This window comes from Serinus canaria, chromosome 2 (assembly GCF_022539315.1).
Source record: "Serinus canaria isolate serCan28SL12 chromosome 2, serCan2020, whole genome shotgun sequence".
In the NCBI taxonomy this organism is placed as follows: domain Eukaryota; kingdom Metazoa; phylum Chordata; class Aves; order Passeriformes; family Fringillidae; genus Serinus; species Serinus canaria.
The window spans coordinates 147,414,363-147,435,579 of NC_066315.1; the positions used below are offsets into that span (position 1 = coordinate 147,414,363).

The 21,217-nt window shown below is 41.1% G+C and overlaps 1 protein-coding gene across 2 annotated transcripts in view; it reads right to left on the minus strand.

The window, feature by feature from the left end:
• Positions 1-21,217, minus strand: part of AGO2 (argonaute RISC catalytic component 2) — a 57,862-nt gene that overhangs the window by 23,447 nt on the left and 13,198 nt on the right. The window contains exons 2-11 of one of the 2 annotated variants that reach the window (XM_050970298.1): positions 17,109-17,304; positions 13,264-13,384; positions 7,249-7,430; positions 5,259-5,395; positions 4,991-5,125; positions 3,784-3,871; positions 2,904-3,051; positions 2,587-2,706; positions 2,311-2,433; positions 514-647 (exon numbers count right to left, since the gene is read on the minus strand). In XM_050970298.1, coding sequence (XP_050826255.1) covers positions 514-647; positions 2,311-2,433; positions 2,587-2,706; positions 2,904-3,051; positions 3,784-3,871; positions 4,991-5,125; positions 5,259-5,395; positions 7,249-7,430; positions 13,264-13,384; positions 17,109-17,304 — 1,384 coding nt within the window. Of the gene's footprint in view, positions 1-513; positions 648-2,310; positions 2,434-2,586; positions 2,707-2,903; positions 3,052-3,783; positions 3,872-4,990; positions 5,126-5,258; positions 5,396-7,248; positions 7,434-13,263; positions 13,385-17,108; positions 17,305-21,217 lie in introns of both variants that reach the window. The other variant, XM_050970297.1, reaches the window with a different exon arrangement.

Genomic DNA, 21,217 nt, shown 5'->3' on the forward strand with positions numbered 1-21,217 from the left:
AATCTGGAAGTTTCATTCAAACACCTAAAGCCAACAGAACAACCAGTCCTACCCATCTGGCAAATACAGCAACTTGCACATTCCAGAAACTCAGAAGAGGAAAAGGGTTTGGACAAAAAAATTTCCTTTTAAAGAAATTCTACATTAATATGGTCTACTCCATATAACCAGGAAAGGAACCTAAGAGAACACACGTTAGCTGGCACTCTTGAGAAACACTCAGTGATAAACACCCATCATTACAACATTTCAGTTATCTTAAACCCTGTCCTAAGGCCTCACAGGTCAGAAACCTGCCATAAAGCAAAAATGGCTTTTGTTAAGTCTGATTTGGAGGATTTCCTGATGCTGGCATTGAAATCAGACTGGCATCATTCAAAACACCAAAGAGACAGAAGATGTACTGCTGTGTGTTTAACATTTTAACCAAAAATATGTTCTTAATAAAAGTGAAATCATGACATTTGCATCCTTAATAAAAGATAAAATCACCACCTTACACAACACACTTACTTAAGATGAACTTCAGTGCACTGGCGCTGGGGAGCAAAGCAGGCAATTGCCCAAACCTTTATTTCAATTCCAGTGTGAAATTGTTTATTCCTCATGTCCCAGACACCTTGCACTGGTGTAGCAATTGCTTTATTCTGGAAGATAAAAATTAAATATTAATGCAAAACTTGACTGATGCTAAACAAAAATTAGCTTTGCTTCTACTTCCCTCTAAGTGGAGGTGATTTACACTCTCAGGTCACTCTCTCCCCTGTACAAACATCCATCCATCTTATAATAATCATTCTATCACTGGAGCAACACAGCTTCTTAGCCAGGTGAAAAACAAAACTCACATTGTTCATTTTTATTGCTGATCATTGCCTTTGGTTGCATTTATCAGCAACAAACAGAAGTTATATATGGGAAGTAAGATTCATGCTTGGTATGGAACATTAACAAGAATCTGCATTTCTACAGTGACTTTAAGGCTGCTCAGTGAACTTTCCAAGGGAATATTTTACACATCACTAAGGAGAGATAAACAGTGGTTCAAAGTCACTCACACAACTCCAGAGAAAATATGAACAAGCTGAGAAAGGTGATCAGTTATTCAACTTGAACCTGTCCAACACTTTTATTTCTCCCACCAAGCAGATATTACTGGGATGGATTATCTAGAGGATAAGGGATGTAATAAAGCAGCTAAAGTAATTCTGGTGATGTTAACTACCTCAATAAAAACTGATAGATGCTTTAGATGTTACCATGATGTCTTCCTTCTCACCTAGCAGCAACTAAAGCTTCTGGGCATTTTTCAGGACACACACATGAATCTGATAATGGATTTTGCAAAGAGTTGTGTGTGCTGAAGGCAGTGCCTCCCCCAATATGACTTTCAAACATTCATCTGCCATTAAATTCCCCCAGCCTGCTGGTGGCAGAACAGTTCATGAAAGCAGTCCCCTAATCAGGGTCAGTCCCCTGGGGTACCTTAACCTGCCAGGGAAGGGGGGTTTGAGCTAATTTGCCTGAGTCACCTGAAGAATTTTAGACAGGAAACTCAAGATCCTCTCCCATTATGGGTTTGGAGGCGCCAGTCTGCTGTGCACAGGGACAGAATTTTATTCAGCAGGCAATGCATGATCTGCAGAGATTCATCAAAGGCCTCCACAAATGAAATTAATCCCAGCTATTAAAGCTTTCATCTTGCAAAAAGTCCCAGTATATAACTGATGGAAAATCCTGTTCCTCAAGTGTTTTTACAAAGATATCACAGGACAAAGATTCTGTCAGAAAGGCCATCTGAAAAGCCATTGTAACATAAAAACCTGTGGGTAAATATTCCAAACAGGAAGAGACAGCTCTGGGGAAAGACTGACAGAGATGACACCTCAAGACATCTGCCCTAAACACAGCTGCTCCACCCAGAATATTCAAAACCATCCAGAAGTTTAAGGATATTTCAGCATATTTTCAAATATATACAGTGATAATTGAAATGGTCTTTGTTCTTCTCCATACACATCAATGAACCACTATTTGCAGGCTGCTTCTTGCAACACACAATGAGAGTGTTTGAGGCAGAAAAAGGCATTTTTAACCCAGCTTTACTTTCCAAAATAAATCAGCAAGTGAAAGAGATGTAAATCAGCCAATACATTTAAGGATTTGAGAACCTAAATTCAAATTCTGAACACAGCCATGCCAGCCCTCTGATTGCACACAACACAATTAATTGAAAATAACCACATTACAGAGGCCATCACAGCTGCTGCTGGAAGCCACCACAGACTGTAGGGAAGCCACTGGACATACCCTGCCTCCATAGAGGATGGAGGGAGGCTGAAGGACTCTGCCAGTCACATCTGTCATTTCATCCTTGACCATGATCCCAAACTCCCGGACATAAGGGTCTGTGTTGAAACTGGCGCTCCGCATCTGAAATGATCCAAATGGACAAAACCAAGCTCACAACTGTGTGCAGTGCACAAACCTATCCTGAGTGCAGTGCACAAACACATCAGCACCTGCTAAAGGTGAGAAAAATGAAGCCCATTCCTACACCTGCCTCGTGTCTGGCACAACACTCACCAATTTGCTGATCTCTTCCTGCCGGTCCGGGGCTGATCTGGCAGTGGCTCGAATCATAGTGGAAGTTTGATTGTCAGTGAGTTTCTTGATGCATCTTTGTCCTGCCACTATGTTGCACACCTGAAATTTCCCCACAGAAAGAAAATTAAACACAGTCCAACTCTTTTTTTTGGCTCATGGCTTTTCTTTCACTGATGCACCAGAAGATTTCTCAACATTTGGCTGCAAAAAAACTGTCTGCCAGCATTTGAACCCTTTTTCCCTCTGACCCCCTTCCCTCAGGCCCAAAATACAGAATTCTCTATGAGTTTACTTGCCTCCAGAGGAAGGTATGTGTGTTTCTGCTCCTGTCCAACTTGTAAACATGGAAGGTGAGGGTAGCGTAAAACTAATTTATGCCTGTCCTTAAAATACTGAGCTACAGTGCATTCAACTGTTTGTCCATTCTCCTGCTGAAGTGGGAATCTGTTGGAATGCAAACATGGAAAGCAGCTATTACTTCATGCAAAAAGCTTCCCCCACAGTTCCTCTGTACATTTTTTGGCACAAGTTAAGCTTACTGAAGGAGGATGAAAGAAAGCCCAAACAATTAAAAACCAGATTCAGATACTCATCAGTTCTCTTCCTGTAAAAAGCTGGTATCAGTTTTGTTCCTTATATTGCTTCCTTTAAAATGGGAATCACTGTCTCCATATTCAAGTTATCTGCAAATCTCTGGTTGGTAGTTAAAAAGAAACTGCTGCTGATAAATTTTTTCCAGAGGAAAAAGAGATCGCAAATAAGCAACGCCAGGAGGCTGATCCCAACTGGCACTACTTTCCTATTCCAGTTGTGGGAAACATCAGGCTACAAATAGGACACCCTGTCCTTCCAATTTTAAAGAAATCCATAAATTACAGAAAAAAAACCCCAACTAACCAAAAAAACCTCCTAGATCTAAACAGAGCAATTGGTTTGACTGCCATGATACTCATTATAGTATAAAACTAGAACTAAAAGAACAGCAAATTTGGGAAAATATTTTGAGGTATATTTAAGGGTATTAACCAAAGAAAGCATCATTTTTCAAGGCAACGTTCCCCACCTCAATAAGGCAGGTAAGGTATTTTTCCAGCCTGAGACCAAACATTCACCTAAAAAGCAGAACAATACTACCTGAGACCAAACTTATACTTAAAAAGCAGAAATATAATTTACGTTTGGTGACTTGCTGGTCGTCTGGTGACATTGCACACTCTGTACTTCCTTTTCATTTGTCCACAGTGTGTTATCTCCACCTTCAGACCTGAAAATTGGAAAGCACAAATCACTGTTTCTACAAAATCAAGGTGTCAGCCCTAAACTGCTACACAAGACCAGTTAAACAGTGTAATAAAGCCATTTTATTTAGCCCCAAAGGGTAGCCCAGACAGAACTCCAAAAGCAAAGTCTTAAAATTCAAACCTCCTGAGCTTCAGCCAAAGCTCAACACAGAATTTCAGAGACAAGATGAAATCCCAAAGGCCCCAGAGCTCACAGATGGTGCTGAGCACATTCTGCAAATTCCAGTGCTGGAGCTCTAAGGAAGCCCAGGATGGGGAAAGGACAAAAAGGGCACACAAGCTCCTTGAAACAAAACCCTTTATTTATACTTTCTGTCTAAACATATGGGGTCTGTAAGACCTCCAACTCTTGCAATGAACTGGGGGTGTGGGTGGAGTGGAATCCCCAAACAGCCTCTCCAGGAGCTCATGGGAATGAGGCCACAGGGAAGCAATTTGGTGACCAATTATCCTTTCAAAGCACAACCAATGCAAACTCAGGATTTATTTATACTTTCCCTGCTAACTTCTAGTTGGGCAAAGATAATTTTGTTGATTTTTTTAAGAATATGAAAGGAAGATGCAGGATGGATTTATGAATTTAGTCTTTTCAGAGCTGCTTGCTTTCTGCCAAGAGTATCAGGAAGGAAGGACCTCCATTTTGCAGAAGAAGCCTTCAGTGAACAAAACCAGTAAGATTTCTTCCTCCTGTTCTCTTTGATTCAGTCACTACTGAATAATTTCTTATTTACTTCCAAGAGAGTATATGCAGGACAGACGCCTAAGTATGCAAAAACACACTGCTAAATTATTAGTAAAATCTGAAATATGACAAACCTGGTATCAGTAATTGGAAAAATTTAAGATTGGGTAATTAAAAAACCATGAAATCCAAGTCTTTTGGAAACATTTAGAAATCATCAGACCAGGAGCTGGAATATTCCTGTCATGAAACTGGGATTGGTACTACTGATATGTTTCAAAAGCAAAAAATAGGATTTTTTTTTGTCTCCCAATAAGGCAACTGCTGTAGAAAACATTTAGAACACATAGTGGTAATATATCAGACAGAATAAAGTAGCTGTATATAATTTCCCCATTACCTTTTATTTCTTTGGTAAACTTTACCCTTTGGGAATCTGTCAGAGGTTTTTGTTGTTCTTCAATACTTTTGAAGTCCAGAACTTCACAGACAAATTCAATAACTGGCTGTGCTTTGTAAAATGCAGTTGCAGACACTGCAGACAAAAACATTAATGGTGTGTCACAGCAATACAGAGGAAATTCTTAGGAAATCAAACAAATTGAACTAAAATTTTGCCTTTCCATTAAGGAGCAAGAAGAAACAAGTAAATACTTCCTAGTACCTACCATCAATATTTAGCATCATTTTCCATAATGAAGGTCTGACTGACTGATGGAAGCCAAACCAAACTTCTCTGCCACCACCCAAAGGATTTGAGCACCCTTCTGATGCTGTAAAGAAAGATCTCCCCACAGGAGTATACCTGCAAGAAAACCAATAAATTCACATCAGAAAACTAAAGGAAAAATTGCAATAAATCCATTACTAATGCAAATTCCTTTTCACAAAAGCACAGAAATATCAGTTTTTAAAATCACCAGTAATCTGACATTCCTGGCCAGACTCAGGTTACACCTCTCAAAACCCAGCTTGTTACAGTAAGAAACTGGCTGCTACTCAGGTTTAAATTTAATATATCTACTAATTCCAAAAAAAAGCATCAATAACTTTTTATTCGTATTTTATTAAAACTTCAGCTGTGCCTCCATAAGAAAAGAATTAAAAGTCTCTGCTATTAAACCACCAAGGTAACAATCTCTCCCCATACTCTGAATTATGGACATTATGTGAGGGTAAATAATTGATCTAATATTTCTGATCTAACCTTCATCTTGATAATTAAGCACTGGCAAACTCAATAGCAAACAAATCATATCCAGAGCCCATGTGCTCCTCTGAACAATGGTATCTGACATTCTGGGCTCTTTTCTGTGCTGTAAAACCTGATGAAAGTAATTTTATGGGTTTTTATCCTAAACTTGAGGAAAGTCAACATAAGGCTATTTATAGACACATACATACATTTAACTCATATTACCTGTTTAGAGCTTCAATATGGGAAAGTTCAGCCCTACTAAACTTTGCTCTTTTCTTTCTAATTAAATTTAATTTGCACAGTGGTCTTAAGTGACTTGTTTCACTGCAGCAGAATTAAGCCCAGTATCTCTCGGGTGTGACTGAAAATGCTGTAGGTCCCACTTGAAAAACAAACAAATAATTTCCAAGTTTTTCTTTCCTATCAAAATAGCCACACAGGGTGACATTAATGTGCCCCTAACACTGCAACCTTTACACAAACTGGCAATAAACATCCAAGGACACACAGGAACAGGGTAAGAAGTTGGTTTAAATCCACCTTTCCACATCTACTGTGGCATTTACATTCTCTGAAAAAATCCCTTCACCCAGGATTTTTCTGCTGGGAAGCTGAGAAGCCTCAGAGAAAAGGAAAACAATTATTATCTGATTTGCTTCTCCTGTATTGTGCTCCTGTGGAATGTGTTGGAGATTGTTTACCCACGGGTGATTGTTCCATTGGATTCTGGTGTGAGTTGTTTTGACTCTTTGGCCAACTGGGGCCAAGCTGTGTTGACACTCTGAGAAGGAGTCACGAGTTTTCATCATTATCTTTGTGGCATTTAGTAAGGATCCTTTCTGTATTCTTTAGTATAGCTTAGTATAGTATTTTTTAATATAATATAGTATTATAAAGTAATAAATCAGCCTTCTGAGAACATGGAGTCAGATATATCATTCCTGCCTTCATCAGGGCATTTCCCAAAAAATACAATAATCTACCAACCTTCAAGCACTTCCCTCTCGGGGAAAGCCTCCTTCTCCAAGGCTAGAGAGGGAAGTGGGAGATGGCAGAGTCCCCCTGACCTGAGACACACAGCCATGGGCCAGCCTAACACCTCTGGGGAAAGACTCTCATGTCCAGGCTGGAGGCTCCTGATCCCACCAGGTGACCAGGGAAGCACCAATGGCCTCTTGCCTGAGCCTGCCATTGCCACACAGCCACAACTGCCACACAGACTGCCCAAAGAGCCACCAAAACAAAGTACTGGAATGCTCTTCCCAGGGAAGCGGTAGAATCACCATCTCTGGATGTGTTTAAAGAAAAACTGGACATGGCACTTGGTGCTCTAGACTGGTTGAGGTGTTAGGGCATAGGCTGGACTCGATGATGTTAGAGGTCTCTTCCAACCTCATTATTCTGTGATTCAATGAAAACACCCAAGTCACACCTAAAGCACCTCCAGGGCTTCCCCTCACCTCATGGAAGGCAAGTGCCTCATGACCACATCCAGGGCCTGGATGGTCTCAAAGGGGACGCTCGGCAGCCGGCCCGAGAGAGCATCGTGTAAAGCCTGCAAGCTCACACAGGACATCCACTTGATGGCCACTTTAAATATTCTGTCCTTTCCTTCTCCTGGCAGAGTGACCTCCAGCTCCACCTGCAACAATGCCAAACAACAAACCAAGATGATTCTTTCCATTGGAAGGGGGGAAATCAGAAGATTCAATGGATTCCTCTGAACAATGCCACGAAGCAGGGGAGGAGACAAAAAGCGAGGATGAAACAACACCATGCATTAGGTACAGCCTCTTTTTACAGCCCCCATCTTCCCCAAGGGGTATTTCAGAAGCCTGCAGGGCCTCCCAGCTGGCATCTATCTCCTCTGTGAGGCAACACTGGAACTTGGAGGCGCTCATATCAACGGGGAGGTCTCGGTGAAGATCCCATAACCCGATTTCAGATCCCTAACACGCCCCGGCGCGTCGCTGCTCGTGTCAGCTCCTGCACGCCTAAAATAAAGCATGGGGTGTCACCACCTGCCAAGATTCATGAATTTCTGGTATTTGCTCTCACCAGAGTGCTTTACATACTGTTGCTGCAGACACAGCTCAAACAAGAGAAGAAAAGAGCTTTAAAAGAGAAAAAAAAAAAATTATCAATCACCCAAAACAGAAAAGCCACAAAAGCCACCAAGCCACAACTGTTACTTTTAAAGTAAGAAAAGAGAATAAATTACAACCTCCAGTGCTAGTGATGGTATCAGGTAGGAGACAGGGGAACCTCTTTGCCATGGTGTGCCCTACTTTGAATTTTTTGCTTAAAAAGCAATGGCAAACTACATTGTGGTAAATTGCTTCAGCCAATTACTTGTAATTATTTGTAATGCTGATTTCTCCTCTGGCTTAAAACAAAGGAAGTCTGAGCACCAAGGTTTTTAAGCCGACTAAAATTAAGGCTTGTCTGAAATGATCAGGAGGTCTGGGAGTGACTACAAGAATTAAGAAGATCGGAGTATCCTTTGTGCTGGATACAAACAAAAACATTGCATTTTCCCTGCTAGGGGGCTTGCAATTTAAATCTAAAAGGCATTCACTTAAGAGGCAAGGGGTAATTAGCAAAAATAACAGGTGGCTAACAGCAAACTAATATCTGCCAGCATTTGGTCTTACAACAATTTGCTTCTTTAGTCCAAAAATGGGAAGGAAAAATAAAGCACAAATAAGAAGTCTTCCCATGTGCCCCCCAAAATGAGTGGACTATCTATAGCAGGGACACAAAATTAATATTACAGCTGAATCTCTCCTCCAGCACAAACATCATTCCCCAGGGAGACTGGAGCAGAGGAAGGAGCTGCACAGCTGTGGGAGGGCAGTGGGAACAGAGTCTAATCCTGGGGTCACTGCTGTGAGTCTGGCCCAGCTGAACCCCACTGAAAGCTGTGCAAAGAAACCTTGCTGTGGTCTACAGCTCACACAGGCTGGAAACTTTCCATGAGGTCTTTTTTCCACCATACCATCAAAAAGTTCTCAACTTGCATCTCACTTACAGCAGATGGAAGATGTCTGTCACACCTGACCTGCACTTTCTTTTAAGCCTCTCCTCCAAATCAAGTTTCATCATTCCTGTTTGAGCAGCCTGGTCCAGTGGAAGGTGTCCCAGCCCATGGCAGGGCTTGGAGTAGGGTGGCCTTAAAGGTCCCTCCCACCCCAGCCACTCTATACTTATTCCCAATACTGCTCATACTCAACTCATCTGATTACTGAACACTTTGGTGCCCTTAATAAAAAAAAAAAAAAAAAAAAAAAAAAGAGAATACTTAATTTTACTTTTTTCCTCTCCTGGCATCAATTTACAAACCTCCTTCACCATGATGGAATGGGAGATGAAGAGCAACCTGTGCTGCAGTAACCTTGTCCCTGGTGGAAATGAAATTAAAGGATTGAAGACTTTCTATTCCAGGTGCCCAGCTGGAAATACCACTAAAAGTCAGCAGAGCTGTGACTGCTGAATTTGGCCCGAAACAGTTTTTACTGCTGGGTCTAACTCCAAATGAGTTGAATTAGGAGTCACTGATAAAATAAGCAAGGTATAAATAAAATTTTCCTGTGTTTCTTTTATTAAATATCTCACCCAATTAAAAAAATAAATAATGAAAATATTTTAAAAATGTCCCTAATCCACATCCAAAAGTTCACATTTACTTTTTGGCACTGCTAAGCAGAATTTTTCCTCTCTCAGTAATATTTTATTTATCCCACTCTGTATTTTTGAGGACAAATGAACACTCTCATGTTTGGCAAAGTAAGCAAAATATGAAAAAATTAGGACAAAGTAGTTTTAGACAGGAATTTTACCATGTCCTTTACTATTAGGGATAAATCCTAAAGCAAAATACAAGATTTCTTTTCTTCTCTATCCCCAAAAAATGTCAGGATGCTACCCGGTCAACCCACTGCTAAACTGCACCAGAGGTGACTATTTTGCAGCTAAGGGAGCTAAATGAAAGGGATTTTACTGTCAGGATGCAAAAAATCATTAGACCTGTAAAAAATTTTTTGAAATTTTCTGAATTTCTTAAAAAGAATAGGCCTTGAAGCTGATGTGGTCTGAATGAGTCACACAAATCAGCATTATCACTGTTTAAAAAAAAAAAAAAAAACCAAAAAACCCAAAAGATTACACCTGACCATGTGTTTTGGAGGAATTCTTAGTTTTTCTTCTTTTCCAAAAAATAAATGCAACTTCACATGATTATTTTATCATGCTCTGAGCATACAATGTACCTTTTCTCCATTAATCCCAGAGATTTTCCTTCCCAGGGATTCAGAGGAAAACAGATTAACAACAAACTGTGGATGTAGGCAAGAGCTCTGCTTCTGTCACGTGCAGAGTCTTTAGCAATACTTCAGAAAGACAAACTCAGAGAGGCAAGTTTGTGCCCCAGACAGGATTAACATTTTCCTTCTGGAAAAGGGAATAGCAGCAGGATTTCTGTACCAAACTGCTGCTCTGTTCATTCCTAATTACTGTTTTTCTAATAAAAGACTAATGAAGATGTAGGTTAAGATACATCAGTTGCTCTCGAATCTTGCTAGGTGAGAAAGCTTCCAAGTTCAGAGAAAATTAAATTCCAGCTTTTAACTGCAGAAGGATATTTTACGGAAATGCACAAGTAAAGCAGAAATTGAATACAAGGCTGCTGTTAGAGGTGACCTGGGCTTCCTGTGTAGAACCTACAAGGAAAGAGGAGACTTTTAATATCTTCCTACCTTGGCACTGTCCTAAACTCTTCTTTCTTCTCAATATGCAGAAGTAAAAACTAAGAAAATATCATGTTAATATTTACATATTCCGTATTTGTTCTAAAAGGTCTAAAAAATGAAGCAATTAAAGAGTGAAAAGAAGGTACACTAAGGGATGAATGAAAACAGATTTGATAACCATGAAAGCCAAACAGAAAAGTTTTTATATAGAAGAAAATGTTGTTAAAGAAGCAGAGCTGCCAGCAAGTACAAAAAAAAAAAAAAAAAAAAAAACCAAGCCCAGAACAACCACTACAACAAGAGATGAGGACAGAGTGCAGAGTGCATTAATTAAATTAAAAGAGCAACAGGAGGAGAAAAACCTTGGCAATTTGGGGTCAGCCCTCTGTTTAGCATCAGCTTTTCCACTACCAGTGCATACTGCAAGTCAGTTAAGGTCTTCCCCATAGATTAATCACTCTATTTTCATTAATCTTTTCAATATGATCCTAAATGTAATCAGATGTGCAGTAAAGCTGCTATATTTGCTATGTACAGAACAGTCAAAAAAAAAAAAAAAAAGCCACCAAAGAAAGATAATCTAATTATGCTGGAGGAAAATCCTAATACCTACAAGCTTTATAGTGGTTTAAATCATGCTTAAACCAATTTAGCACCATGTAAAAATTTCCTTCATTAAGCTAAATTTCCCCACATCTCATTTAAAACAGCTCAAGATTTATCTCTGTCAGCTCTTTCCTCCAGGGTAATGTTAATATGTGTGGAGCAGAACAAGGGACAAAGCCCTATAACCTTGGGAAACAGGGGAAAATGGGAGTTTCTTGAAATTGAGCCTAGTTGTGAGCCACAGATGAAACTAACTCACGCTGAACTCCAAACACCCTCCCCAGTGAGCACCCACTCCTGAGGACTGCTCTGGCAAGACTGGGAAAGGATGAGATGATTTCTTGGGTGAGATATTCCTTCTGTGTCTGCTGAGCAGACAGGACTCTGTTCCTGATGCTTTGGATTTTACAGCCCACACACACTGAAATACACATGGGAAAACTGAAATCTAGGGACAGTGTGGCAGCAGGAAATGCTCCTGATGCCCCGATTCCTCTGTGTCCCTGCAAACCAACAGTGTAACCTACAGCTGGGAAAAGGCTGACTTGGAAAACTTGGTAAACTCTGTCCCATCCAAAATGGTTATCAGAGCAAGGAGGGACAACTTGCATCTCATAAAGTCTCATTAGACCTGAGCATTAATCTGATCTCTGTTTAGCATGTATAAATGAACCATTTCTCATTTACCTTTACTTTTATTAAATGAAGAACTTTATACTTGTCATAAGGTAGTTATTAATCCATAATTTGTAAAGTATTATAAGGCAACTCTGCATACATCCAGAGTTGTTCAAACCCCTAAGAGACTCTCATCAAGTCTCCTTCCACACCTGTAAATACTTTGCAGTCTTGTGTGTCAAACCTGTAGGAACTGGAATATTGTATGTGAAAGCAAGGGGAAAAAAACACTAAGACTTTTAATGATTTCTTTATAGTTTTCCCAGACATTGCCCTATCAACTGATGAAAAGTAATTAACACTGGAGTAGAGTCTGACCTTTGCTGCATGGCATTCACTTAAACAGATTGGGAGGAAATAAAAATTACACATATGAGATTAAGAGCTTGATTCAGGCAGAACTATTAACTACAAGCACTGCACAGACACCCAATATGAGACAGCAAACAACAGCCTGAGCTATTCTATAGCTGCTGAATTTCAGAGGGCCTGAAAGGTTCCCAGTTTCCACATTTCTCTGTATTTCTCTTTTCCCCCTTATGTTTTATTTTTGTCTAAAGCTGTAATCAACTCCCAGGAGATGGAACAGTCCTCCCTGTAACTGTGCACCCCCAGCAGAATGGAACTACTGCAGTACCAACAAGAATGACTGTGTCCTCCCTCAGGGACTCACCTGAATGACAACAGGGCACAGAAAATTCATTTTGCTATTAGATCACAGATGCACAGGCTCAATTATTTACTAGGGCTCGTGTGTTTGCATGTTCCAACAGAGTCCCTTCCACTCCAGCAGTCAATGGGCACAGGAGCAGCCACAACCAGAGCCCAAAGAGGTCACTGCCCCACCAGGAGCTGGCAAACACACCCCCAGTCCTCTCCAGCAGCCCCAGGGCAAAGATTGCAGGTCTTAACCTGTGCAATGTAAATTCATTTGGCTCTCAGTCATCAAGGATTAGGGAGGAGAGGCTCCAGTACAGGCAACAGAGAGATGGAGGAGCTTCTTTCAGCTACTGATAGTGAGAATAAGCTTAGAGTGGGCCTTGATGAGATTAGTGAGGTGCCACAACAGCTTCTTGCTGCCCAGAGCAGTATTTCCCTCCACTGTCCCATACTCAATTGTGCTCTCCCTTTTTCCTTAGTGCCACTCTGGAGACTGTCTGCTGTATGGGGCAGCTGATCCAGCTCCCTAAAGCAGCAGAAACCACACCAGTAGGGAGAAAGAGAGGGAGGAATGAAGGGATGTAGAACAGGGAGAGAGCACTGGGATAGCAGCAAGCTCACACTTGTGTCCTGGCAAAGAACACCCTGAGCAGAGTGGCAACAACACAGACATCTATTGCAGAAAGAGAAAATCAGAAACAGAAAATCAGTTTCCATTAGTTATTAAAAATATTCTGAAAATACCACATTGACATCTCTAGAAATTTTCTATTTAAAACTTACTTTATCTCTCCCAATGGGAAGTGGCATAGCTGTATAAAGATTTTTTCTTCCATCAAACACTGGTTTGCGATCCCCAAAAATCTGGGTTTTAAAGTGCTGAACCATATGCTCCACTATTTCCCTGAAAATGCAAAAAGATTAGGTTAATCCAACTTTTTACTTTGAATGTTAAGAGGCAGACAAGGACTAGCACTAATATTTACCAACAGAGGCATTAGGTAAATTAAAAGGTTGTCCACTCCTGTCTATTAAAAGCAAGATTTGTTTGACTGATCTGAACTGAAGGCAATCTTTTCACAGACTGAACTCTTTTATTAAAACTGCTCTTTTTATGGTTTTTCTCAGATTTAAAAACTTTCCTTCCTCTTTTGTGTGACCTACTGGAAGTGGAGAAGTGAAAGCTCGTGCTCTCTCAAGCTCAAAACAAGAAGTGCCTGGTGGATCTGGGGCTTCAGCTCCCCCATCCTACAGCCCTTTCTGCAGAGGACCCTGGACCAAAAGCTCAGCAGGCTGAGAAGCTTCCAAAAATATCATTATCCCAGCTTAGAGCCCCAAAGTCAGGACAGCAGTTAATGCCAACAATAGTGAAATGTTTTGCAGCTCCCTGAGAAAAAGAATTTTGAAATGCATTTTTTTTCATACACACAACAAAACTGGGACCCATCCAACAAAACTGGGTATGTGCATTCAGTGGAGCTGTGAACATTAACAGTACACATTCATTTAAAAGTAGCTGGAATTAGGTCTCATTTTTGTATGAACAGGGAAACCACTCACACAGCTCCTGTCAAACCACAGTGTTTACACACTGGCCATCCAAAGCAGCTCAGCAGTCAATGAGAGGTCAGCTGGAATAATAATATTTTTTGATGCCAAAGGTCTTTTGGTCCCAGTGTCCCAGAGAGACATCCCTCAGTGCACCTGTACTACCCAAAATCCATCTGCAGGCTGCAATCTTAACACACAATCAGGGGCAAAAGGGCATTAAGAGGATAAAGTGGCAGAGAAAGGAAACTACTGCTCCCCCAGCACTGCTGACAACCACCAGCTCACAGATGCTGCAGGTGACTGTTCATGCACCCTGACTTGGCAAGGTAATTAACCCAGCACTCAGGTAGGTATTACAGTGCTGCAAAATCTGAGACAAAACTGAACTCGCTCAAGAAAATAACTGAGACTGTTTTAATTGTCAATTTCTTCGCTGTGTCCCAAGGTTCATCTTAAAATAAGATGTGGCCACTGAAAGAAACTCTGATTTCCTGCAAAGCATGAATCAAACCTGACCCAGTAATATCTGCCTCAAGTCTGCAGGGTCTGAATGAACAAGCATGTAAATGGGAGGGTGGGAGGAAGGAGGTGTTTCTCAACCTTAAGATTGAGCATGGAAACCCCACTCTCCCTGAGCAAGTTCTTCCATTTGTAAACTGCCTTATATAAAAAATGAACAGTTCCACTTGATTTGTTTTAAAGCTTCAAACCATATCCACAATTAGCAATGGTGCTTCTCAGCTGTGGGTGGAGATATTTTTAAGAAAAATAAGTTATTTTCTCCATGCAAAGTTAAAAGAAGAGACATTTACCACTTCATTAACTTCAGCCCTTTGGGACGACTGCTCTACCCAGCCCATGCAAGCTCACCAAGAACCCTGGGCAGGCAACTGCAGGCAGAGTTCACCTTGCACAAATCCTCCAAAGTTAAATTGAGAGCACCCAGAGTGCAGAACTAAGCTCACATTGCCCACTCTGCCTGTCCAACTACCCAAACAGATCTGGCCTTTCTGCCACATGTACAGAACTGTAGCCAGACTGTATTGACTCAGGAGCTCGTTGTCCCAGCTGTTTTCCAGTCCTGCTCCAGGCTCCTGTCCCAGTGTGGAACTTGCATCTACAGTGGATACACCTGCAATTGGGTCTGCAGGGTTACAGTGCAACTGGAGTAAAACTGAAGAACAAAGCTGACACACATGAGGGAGTAGAGCAAAAAATAAAACCTCCCTCTCTCCTTTCTAGAGGCTACACCACATAAAGCAATGATAAAAACTACTTACTATATACAAGTGAATTATAGAACCAAAATACTAGAAATCTGTAAGGCAGCTGTAAAAAAAACATCATTCAGAATTAATTTACATGAGCATCCTGCGTAATCCTATATATACACATTTGCACACACAGAAATACAGGTATAGACATAGATCACAGCTCACAAAAACCCAGGTGCAGGTGAGTACAGGTACATCTACAGAATAGAGCAGTAAGCACTCAAAAGAAATAAAACACACTTCAGTATGTGAATCCAAATTGTATTCCACCACACCACTGCTGAATGCATCTATGGCAACTCTGCTTACTGCAAAAGGCATTTCACCAGGGTAGATCTGTACCTGCTCCTGTCACCACACAAGAGGAGTGACTAACCTGACCAAGCAGAGCAGGTCATTAGCAGGCACTGGAGGAAGAATTTGCTACTGAACAGAGTCTGCCTTTCCAGTGAGAAAAACTGCTTTAGTTTTTGTGGCAAGCACTCCCACACTGGACTGTAAGGGAGGTGCTCACACAGAAAGCACCCATGAGCTGTGCAGCACTTGGCCCCCAGAGGAGCTGCAGAGGCAATCTGGATCAGCCAGCAGCAGCTGGCACAGCTGCAGTGGTGGCAGGGACAGCAGTTCAGGAAGCAAATTTCTCACAGCTTCTCTTATGAAAAAAGTGACTGCTCCAAGTGTTCTGCAGTGCTCCAATGCAGGAAGAGCATCTCAGTGAAATCAGCAATTGCCCTTGGGCAAGAAGAGAGTTCAGCTTCATGCACTTAACAACGGTGTTTGCTTTTAAAATTAACCTCAGCTCTTGACTAGCTGAAAAATTAAACTAATAATAGATCACCACAGGAAGTAAAAAAAAAAAAAAAAAAACAGGGCAGCAAAGCACAGTGATGCTGCTTTGTGGAAACATTATCATTACCAACTGCACAGTGCAGCAATGGAGAATGCCCTCAGGTTTATTAACTCACATAAGGAAAACTGTGGCTTTCGGGTGGCTTTTTTGACTCCACTCTGTTTGTTCTCATGACAGCTGGTTCCACCCATGTCACCTTTTTTAACAAGGAAAGGCTTTGCTCTTGAATATATAAACAAGCCGTTCCAATCCTCTACAGTCAAGGTGTAGTTATGATGATGACACTTGTGGTTTCCAGCTGGTGCCAAGTCTCATTCTCAAGTTTCACTTCTGGCAACGCTGCTCCTTTTTCAAGTCAATGAAGTTGCACACTCCAACAGGGCACAGATGCCAAATGCAAGACCTGGCTGCTTGTTTCCCTGGACAGCTGATCCCTGTTTTCACCTTGCTATCTCTTTCAGGAGCATACTTTTCCCTTATATAGAATCTACTGATGAAGGATAATTTTTTACCTGTTTTAGTAACTCCATAATCCTCTCCCACAAACAAATGGGTTTTGCCTCCTCTTGTGAGCAGGGTAAAGGTGGGAAAACAAGGGGGTATCACCATCTCCCTGCTGAAGGACTTCAGCCAATTACACCCCAGTATTTAATAAGAAATCATTTTTATCAAGTTGGCTTATACTGACCCAGCTTCAATAGAGCTAATACAGCTTATCCATCTGCCACCAGAAGCTTCAATCAGCAGCATCTAAAGATTCTGACAAAATCAATCCAAGTAAAGATTTGGAAGAAAAAAAAAGTATATGCATATCCTGTTAATTGAAGTGATCAGTAAAATCACTGATTAAAGCCAGACAACTTTCCAGACAGCAGTGAGGGCACCTGGCTCCAGCTTCTTCAAAGAAAAACAAGACTGCAAATAAACTGAATAAAGGCAAAGCATAGTGTTACCTGTTAACTCTTCTAGGACATTTTTCTGGCTTTATATCCAATTCATAATGGTAGATATCTATTTTAGGAATGTCCATTTCAAAGAAGTTGGCCTGCAGTTTGATTGTTCTCCCAGAAGTGCCAAAATCTGGTCGAGGAGGAGGTTTAAAGGCATATCCCTGTATTGGTGGTGGCAATGGGGGAGGAGGTGTGAGCACTGCAAAAGAGAGAAAACACAACTTAGCCACCAGCTGTCTCAAACTGACATTTCAGCAAATTGTCAGGCTATTAGACCAGTGAAGCCCAGCACATTTAAACCATCACTCTCTTTAAACAACCTAAAAAATGAAAAAAAAGCCCAAACCCTGTTTTCAGGAGACCATGAATTCTGTTTTCTCTTTCTTTCTCATGCTGGCTCACAATTTGTTGTATTTCATAGCCCCAGTTACTGAAAAAAATCTTAAAATCAGTTGTATTTTCCTACAACAAGTCAGCTGGGTAGGAATTTCACAGACCAAGAAGGAAAGCAAGAACCAAGCTCTTCCTTGCAGGGAAGAATCTTCATTTTAAAACCGATCTACCCACATTCATTTGAGCAAACACCTATGAAATGGAGTTTCCACCACTTTCTTCTGTGCTGCAGCTCTCTGCAAAATCCTGTATAAGAACTATATCCTACTGCTTCCACCACACAGAAAACAGAGCAAATACTCTACTGCTGCTGTGCTCAATTCTTGAGCTCAAACATCAGCTGTTGCTCAGACAACGTGAAGCAGAAGCACAAAGGCTGTTTGCTGTTGTTTCAATCCAGGAAAGTCCATTAAAAATCCACAGAGAAGTGTGCAAGGTACCAATCTGAGTGCTCAAAACTTCTGCAGCCTCAGTGCTCAGGTGTTCTGTGCTCTGGAGCAACAACTTGCAGCAAAAATCTTCACGTGTGAAATAACCCAGGAGGTTTCTCATTACTTATGTAAGAATTTAGGTGTGGTTTCTTAAGATTATCAAATTCAGTTCTCTGCTAGAACCAGAAACAATTCACCTCCCTTCATTAACAAATCTGTCACCACTTTTCCACCCTGGAGTTCTCTAATGCTCAGAAAACATCCTTCCATTATTATTTCTTTTTTGGCAGGTTATATTTGGGGGCCTTCATACTGAGTACTCCTGACTGTACTTCTAGATTTAAACCAAATACCCATTTAATACTAAATTCTAGGCTATGCTCCTTCTGTTAGTCCCTGCTCATAAACCAGGCTTCATCATCCTCATCCTTCCAGTGATTTCTCCTGGAGAAGACTAAGTGATAACCACACTTGTACTTCCACCTCTCAACTGGAAAAGGCAGATTAGTGAGCCCTAAAGTGCTTTTGCCTGCTGTACCACAGCCTTTTAAAGGCCATCCAGTGACCACTCAGGGCAGGTGCACCCATTTCAGTTGCTTATGATCACCTCCCAATTCCCTATGAACTCCCAGCTATATTGTTTTTAATAAATCTATTTTTCTAATCCATATCTATTCACCTGCTGCTTTCTGAATGATGCTCAGATTCTCCTTTTGCTGATAATGCCTCCTATACCTCTGATGAAATTTCACATACTTATTCCTATCATTTATGCAATATTTGCTAATGAACATTTCATAATGAACATTTCATTTCAATGCTAATGAAATAATAAGACCATCCCACCATTAGTAGCATCAATTCCCCATTTTACCCCTCAACACTTCCCATGGCCAGTTTCCCACTCATGAGTATCTCCCTATTTTTACCACCCTCCTAACAGTCAGCACCAATTTCCCCATGCACCAAATACTCAATCAGATTTGACAATGGGAAAATGATAGAGGGGTTTGTTATTATTTTTGAAAATTTTCTTTCTGATGTTATCTCCCAGATATATTCTATGGCATCCACCCTTTTAATTCAGGCTACTGAAATCCAATTTCCTTTTTTCCCTCCCTTTTATAAACATTGCCTTCAAAGACTCTGGTTCTCCTACATTAATTCAATCAACACATCAAAGTCACTTGTTGCTGAAGATCTGCATTTCCACAACCTAAAACTTCATGTTTTAGTACTTCAGTTTTGCTTTCAATGGCAATACAGCAATTTTTATTTGTGTATTAATCATCCACAGTGCTACTGCAGTGTCCACAGCTGGCCTGAGAAATGGAGCCAAATATCACCTTAGCTCTTATCTGTAAGCCAGCCCATCTGCCTCTGCATCTGACCTTACCTACCTCCATCCCCCAAGGCAAGACAAAACCCAGCTCACTGATTCTGCTCACCTGACTTCTAAGACATCAATTTTCATCTTTTCCCAACACTTCCAGGCGCTCAGCTGACTTCACGTTTTTCTGATGGTGATTAACTGGCTCAGGTGACCCTGCAGTCACCATGTCCCCTGTCTAGAGTGACAAATTCCCACTGGCTGTGTCATTCAGTGGAAGGAATCCTCTGCTGTGGACAGGACACCTAACAGAGCTATTGACAGCATTGCCACTACAGCTGGGAAGTAGCAGAAAAAATACTCCCACAAATATTTGTACTTGCAATACACCAAAGGTTTCTGTGATCCACCTCCAAATCTGATCAAGAGGATGTGCACAAAGCAGCCACTTCTACTCCTCCAGAATCCTGTCTGCCATCACTTCCACCCCCTCTCCCAAATTTTAAAATAATCTGTCTCCCACATGCATTTTCAGTCACTCTGCTGCTGAATCCTTTACAGATCACCACTGCTCACATTTTTATTTTCATCTCTCTGTAACAGAACGTTCCCACTTGAAAATTATGTCCAAGTCATTAACTTTGTTCTGTGATTTTTGTGTATTTCCATGATTCCCATAACACCACCCATTATAAAATATTTTTATTTTCTGTCCAGGCTCCTGTACTTTAACAGTTCCATTTCTTGTTAACCACACTCTGCATTCCACATTGCCTTACCACTATTACCTGGCCAACTGTTATCAATATATTGATTTCCCTTCTCTTTTCCAATGATTTTTATGCCTTCTAACATTTCTGTATCTACTGCCAAATCCTAATTCCACAGCCCTTCCTTTGCTGTGCCGTATTTTGTACATCATGACTAATTTTCAAAAAGACAAAAGAATTAAAACTAAAAATTTGAGGTAACAAGAGAAGCACAATGGAAGGGGACACACATCCCCACAAGCTATTTATGCCAAATTAAGAAAGTTTGTAATTAAGCAATGCATCCTCCCTCTGTTTTAAAATGGGATTGTTTATGCTTCACAGGGGTACAACAAAGCCAAATCTGTAAGTGTTCAGGGATCAACATGGACACACGTTGCTCAACAATCCCACTGCATTCCTCCACTGGAGTTTCAGTGACAAACAGTGAATAAAAGTGAGGGTTCAGGCCCATTTGTGAGACTAAGATGAAATGCTGAGAGAAGCACAGATTCCTGGGGAAAGATGTGAAGGCAGTTTTATAACCTGCATGACTCACAGAGATAAAAAAGCACCAAGCTGCCCAGAAAGCAGGACCACTGCCACCTTCTATTTCCGTCCTAAACAGTTTTCTCAATTATTTGGGTTTTACAATCCAATTAAAGAAAAAAAAAAAAGGAGGGGGGGTGGTGGAAGCTATTTCTGGCTCAACTCCCAAGGCAAAACTTATTTAGGGCAGGGTGTTGCTTCAAGGAGATAAGTACTGTTTATTAAACAGCAGCAGTGCCCAATAAGCGCTCAGCCTACATTTGTGCCGCCTGAAACAGACACGGATGTGTCAGCTACAGCACCAGGGATGGGAACTGAGCTCCAGGGACAAACACCAAATATTGCAGCCACCCAGCTGCATTCACCTCTTGGACTACTGCCTCAAATTAAGAAAGCAAAGTCAAACTATCACGTGTAGAACTCATTGCAGCAAGCAGCTGTAAAGGGTAGAATCACAAAAGCTGGATTTGGTGCTGACAGAACAGAGAAATAAGGCTTGACTTTCTATCAAAGCATGAGAGAAGCCTTCAGCCTTGAGCAGGAGGCACAATTGCTGCATTCAAAGTGATTCAGCTGCCCCATCTCCCTGTTCAATCACCCCTGCAGAATTCCTATCGCTCACTCACTCCCTTTTAAATGTGACAGAAGCTGTATCAATAC